The 6,000-nt window shown below is 36.4% G+C and overlaps 1 protein-coding gene across 1 annotated transcript in view; it reads right to left on the bottom strand.

Moving 5' to 3' along the window:
* Nucleotides 1–3,717: 3,717 nt before the first annotated feature.
* The window catches only part of LOC107593187 (tyrosine-protein kinase RYK-like), a 53,006-nt gene continuing 50,723 nt past the window's right edge, over nt 3,718–6,000 (bottom strand). Inside the window, exons 13-14 of the mRNA XM_016282798.1 lie at nt 5,788–5,924; nt 3,718–5,131 (exon numbers count right to left, since the gene is read on the bottom strand). Coding sequence (XP_016138284.1) covers nt 5,020–5,131; nt 5,788–5,924 — 249 coding nt within the window. The 3' untranslated portion in view covers nt 3,718–5,019. The remainder of the gene's footprint in view (nt 5,132–5,787; nt 5,925–6,000) is intronic.

Raw genomic sequence — 6,000 nt, 5'->3', positions numbered from 1 at the left:
CTGAATCAGGATATTACAGGCAGACACCACACAGTTGCTGGAGCAGGAGTTATTTACAATGACATTCCAAAGCACAATTAAGGCTTGGGGGTGTTATACTGTAGGCCTACTCTTTGCCTAACGGAATAGAAACTTGCAGTGTAATTACGACCATACCAGAAAGTCCAATTCTCCTACTTTAATGCTCGCTGTGTCATACTGACGTTCATGACCGAAGCCCATGTGAGTCTTTGTCCATTACTGCACTATAGGGGGGGTCAAAGTCCTACAACCTGATACAAGCAGAAGACGTTTTCTGTATTGCAAGATATATTGAAAAATGTTTTCTTTCATTTATCTTTAGAGGTTCAGAATTTTCTGATGGCCTTCCCCTGGGCCTCAAGTCTCCATTGTTCTGTAGTCAAGTGAAGCGAAACCTTGGAAAGGAGTAAGATTTGGCACACGAGATCTCACTGATGTGGCCATACATGTTACATCACAGCTACGTCTCATTGAAATTCATTGTTGTAACATTGTTTTTGATGACATTCCAAAGCACAATTAAGGCTTGGGGGTGTTATACTGTAGGCCTACTCTTTGCATAACGGAATAGAAACTTGCAGTGTAATTACGACCATACCAGAAAGTCCAATTCTCCTACTTTAATGCTCGCTGTGTCATACTGACGTTCATGACCGAAGCCCATGTGAGTCTTTGTCCATTACTGCACTATAGGGGTCAAAGTCCTACAACCTGATACAAGCAGAAGACGTTTTCTGTATTGCAAGATATATTGAAAAATGTTTTCTTTCATTTATCTTTAGAGGTTCAGAATTTTCTGATGGCCTTCCCCTGGGCCTCAAGTCTCCATTGTTCTGTAGTCAAGTGAAGCGAAACCTTGGAAAGGAGTAAGATTTGGCACACGAGATCTCACTGATGTGGCCATACATGTTACATCACAGCTACGTCTCATTGAAATTCATTGTTGTAACATTGTTTTTTTCCTGACAAGTTTCCAAGAAGTACTTAGACTGCCATTATGACAGAGCTATTCTAGGGGTAGTTTACCCCAAAATAAAAAGTTGTCATTTACGTCGTCATTTATTACACTTTGTTGCAAGCCTGTGACTTATTTATTTCTGCGGTGCACAATAAAACAAAAGTCAGTGGGGGTCCATGTTGTTCGGACTTCAGCATTTTTCTAAATATCATATTTTGTGTTCTGCAGGAAGAAGAAGAAAAAAAAAATGGATAGCACACCCAAAAATGAAAATTCTGTCATCAATTGCTCACCCTCAGGTTTTGCTCATCTTGAAGATATTTTAATGAAACCGGAGATTTTTTGTCCCTCGGTTCAAAGTCAATCCCCCTAAAATTTTCATGCTTCCAAAAGTTCTTAAAACACTGTAAAAGTAATCCATTTATTTAAAGTTTAATTCAAGTCTTCTGAAGAGACACCGCCACTTTAAAATGATGAACAGATTTAATTGCAGTGCTGCAACAGAGTGAGATTATTGCTCTTAAATTGAGATAATTTCACCTCTTAATGGTGTTTTTAACTGTACTGGTCAAGCTAATGTTTTGATGTAGGGGGCTGATTGATAGCCTGCAGAATAGGCTGAAGTTATTCAGTATAATGCAAATTCTGTTATACGAACGTTTCACTATATAGATCATTTTAGCATCTTATTTATATTTCAGATAAATCAAGAATGTTTGCACTGACAAATATAAAACTTTTGATGCTTTTTTAAATGTGTTATTGTTATTAGAGTTGCTAGGCACCACCAAAAAGTACATGCAGATCCAGTAGCTAGAACAGCAGGGAAACGAGAAAGGATTGTAGTGGTCATATTAGCAATAGCAGCTTACTACCGTTTCTGGACAGAATGTTTCTCCTCCCTCTGTTCAAGAGAGACCATTGAGGAGACTCTCCACCCAAAATACCCATCCTGATAAAGTCATGTTGGCATTCATAAATACAGTAGCAAGCAGTAATTTTTGGGCCCAAGTACGTCAGATACAAAGTGACAAGCTAAGCAAGCATGGCAGGGAGCATCAGAGCAGTACAATGAAAGGCTTGCTATTTTTCAACATCTGCTTTTGCTGTCATTTACTCAGCAATATTATTAAAACTAGTTAAATGATATAGAATAACACCAAAAATATTACAATACTAATATTCTTTCCATTTTGGACACAAAGAAAAAGCGTTTCGGCATAACATTATGTAAAAATTAAACATTTATTCTGACCTGTATTTCTAAAAATAAAAAAAGAATTTCACTTCTTTACAAAAACTTCTTGACAAATGGGTAAAACCTAGTGGTTTGAAGGATAGTCATAAAATCTAAAGTTTTAAAATTATTAAGTTCATATTTTGAGACTGACATGTCTTTTAACATGTCATTAAATTATTCTTGTTCTAAATATGCCTAAATAATAATACTATTTTTTTTTACATATAAAATAATTACACTGAATGGCATTTTAGTGGGTGCATATCATGGTAAAAAAGACAACAACAACAAAACAGGACATTCTAATGGTTGGGGAAAAAAGTAAGTTACATTACACTTATTTATGTTTGATGCTTGAAAACCCTTTTCATTGACCAATAAACACTGATCAACACACTTAAATAGAGCACATCAAATATGGCAAACGTAAGCTTGATTGTACTTGCTTGATGTCCAAGAACCAATGAGGTTTTGTTTAACTTGGATTTCTTGTACGATCTCTTTATGAACATTTAAAAGACTGAACGTTTTGGGGAAATGGACTTTTAATGAAGGGACAGAAATCTCTTGTTTTCATAAAAAAAAAAAAATCATTAAAAAAGTGTTTCAAAGATCAACAAAAGCCTTGAGTTTGGAATGGCACAAAGGTGTGTAAATGACAGATTTTTGATTTTTCATTCAACAATGGAGACAGTCATTGTAGAGCTCCATTAAAACGAAATGCTATACCAGCAATAATACTGTGAAATTGGCATCATATGATAGAGAATAGAATTTATAGAACAAGCAACCAAATGATCACCTACTTAAAACACAATTAATCATTTTTTAAAAAGCTTATTGTAAGCTAGTACCTGAACAAAAGGTTAACACTCCCAACAGTGCCTTCTTTTGAAATCTTACCATGGAAAAAAGAAAGGAGTGGTTATGAAAATACAGGTCAGTTATACCAGACACATTATTTTTTTCTTAAGAAACAATATCTAATATGCTACATTGCTACATAGATAGGTGTGCATGCATTTATATAAGTTTAAGACACATTTGTTGAATATATTTTGCCATTAGCAAAGATTAAACTGTATATTATACAGAATAAAGCATGTCAGAACCAGGAAAAGAAAAACAATATCTCTGAAGTGTAATAATTTGTCCAAGCCACTACTACAATTTAAGACTAAGCATATTCAGCCTTCAAAAAAGAAAAAAAAAGTGACTTTCCATTACACCATTACATAAAACTGAAAACTTTTAGAGGTTTTACCCTCTTTGTGGGTGCAACAAACCAACAGATGTTTTCTTTTTCTTTGCATGACATCAAAAACAATAAAAAGAAACATAAGTTATATCATAGCTTTAGAAATGCTAATATTTCTTTACAATTGTATATACAATGTGTACTTTTATATTAAAATGCCATTAGAAATGCAGTGAAACGTACCATCATGCATTTAATAAAAATCATTTGAAATTGCTAACTTTCGGCTATGAAAAAATATAGTTCACTGATCGAATCAGTAGTTAAGCTTCAAAAAAGCAAAAAAACAACCTGTCAAATTACAGTGAATAAAGATTGCACAAATATGTAGTCTGCCAGCCCACAAATTACTGATAGCCTTTTGGCTGCTCGGTCAAGATAAACATTTGCACAATGTTTAAAAGCACAACACTTATGACACCAGAGTAGGGGAAACTATTGCAAAATTGTTCCATTCAGAATAGTTCACAACAGCTTTGATCACTAAAAATAGATGCTTCTATTGTATCAAGTATTAAGAGGGGTCGAAAAAGTTTGCATATAGGTTTAAAACCATCCTCCAGACCAAATCATACATTAAAGGCAACAAACACAAACACTAAAACTGAGATCCCATTTTATTTAGAGGCCTCATTTAATTGATAGTTATGAATTCAGTTTACACAAAACCCTTTAAAAAAAGTCAACATGCAGTGATCACAAGGATAGAAAGAAGAGCTTATAGATGGAGAACAAAGGATCTGAAATTGTGTCTAGGCCGTACACTTCAAATATTCACAGTGACTCATGTTTCTTTTCTTGTCCATGTATTCATACGGATTTAAACATACAAGGAAGGCATTGTTCTGACACAGAACAGTCAAACATCAAAAGCTTTAGGAATTTGAAAAAACCCTGTACCAAAGTCCAGTTTGACTTGCAGGATCCCAACATGCTGCTTCAAACCTCCATGACCACCTCACAATTTAAGGAGGTAAAGCTTATGGTCAGTTGTAGGGCTCCACCATCTTCAGTCCCAAAAAGGAAAAAAGGACTTGGATGCCCAGGATGAGGCATTTTTTTCTGCACATTTACTGCAGCGGAGACCTGTTCTCTCTTTTTAAAACAAATAAATGCAAGACCAAATGCAGTGGAGATGAAGCTCCTCTCACTGAAGTCTATGAAAATCTATGTACAGATTACTCTGAGCAATATTTAAAAGATCCAAAAGGAAATTACCAGACTTTTAGGTCAATTTCTTGTCATTTCTATTATTATGAAAAAGAAAAAAAGCTTCTTCGTGAAACAAAGAGAACAGCAGCTTCCTGTGGACACCCTAATACCAGCATTCCAAACAAGTGTGGATGATATTCATGAGAATCCGAAACAGTCCTTGATATTCACGCAGCTGTGATATACAAAAGATACTGACCTCCAAACCAAGCCACATTTCATATCGCATGAAACAAAAGCACTTTACAAAAATCTTATAAAGTAAGGCACTGCATTAACTTTCACTCTCTGGAATAGTGCTGTTCAACAACTCAGCTGGTTTGAGCGAGTTTAGACGTAGGCCCCTAAAGCAGCGTGGAACTCAGTGAGGCATTGGACGAGCTGTTGGAATTTTGGTCTCTCCTCCGGATCCAAGGCCCAGCAACAGGCCATCACTGCAAATCTGAAACAGAGAACATCTTCATATAAACAAAACATTTACTTTTATCAGATCGGTGACTGATGAAGCCGTAGCAGATTGGTCAAAGAAGAAAAAGACTTATTGGTCTTGATTACAGCTGACAGCAGCAAAGTTCGAAAAGGGCTTGAGTGAAAGTTGAGATCGCCTTATCGCTCAATTTCTATTCAGGCTTTCCAACACACAAGGCAAGCCACAGAGCAGTGATCCAATGCTGATTAGCTTTTCCTGCGTTCTCTAAACTGTGTTCCGGCGAGTGTGCGTAAGACAATAAATCTTGCTGTGTTTGGGTCACTGACATGGTCAACAGCGCTTGTTACTTTGTAATTCCTGGCTGGTACGGTAACCGTGGCTCTGGTTCCCTAGCTATTGCAGGATGCCGATAAGGTGGAGATTGTGCGGACTTGTTGTATTCGGATCAAACTCTCCATTTCATTTTCTAAAGGTTTCCTTACAAATTCATCAAGATTTAAGAAAGCAGTTGTTACTGATACTTTGGGAGCACTGCCAGTCACTCAGTAACACAAGTTCACGAGAGTTTATTCATTTTGCAATATTAACTAGGCACATGTTATTTTAAAAGAAATATTTATTCAGAAATTTATTCAAATACAGAAGTTAAATGTTTGAACCAAACTCACAGTTCATCGGGGCAGTTGATGGGTTGTGCTATTCTGTAGCCGTCCTTCAGATAGGCAGCCATCTCGAAGGGGTCGATGTCAACATAAGGAGTCTGTCCCAAGGTCATCAGCTCCCAGAGAGTAACCCCAAAAGCCCACTGTAAGGAAGCAACACGCAAGAGCTCAGAGCAGGCTGACTGAAATAGAAAGATGATCCCTCCCTTTCGACAAGTG

Source organism: Sinocyclocheilus grahami, unplaced genomic scaffold, assembly GCF_001515645.1.
Source record: "Sinocyclocheilus grahami isolate Dianchi unplaced genomic scaffold, SAMN03320097.WGS_v1.1 scaffold166.1, whole genome shotgun sequence".
Lineage (NCBI taxonomy): Eukaryota > Metazoa > Chordata > Actinopteri > Cypriniformes > Cyprinidae > Sinocyclocheilus > Sinocyclocheilus grahami.
The sequence above is the reverse complement of the archived record's forward strand: the minus strand, read 5'-3'. Positions and strand labels throughout refer to the sequence as shown.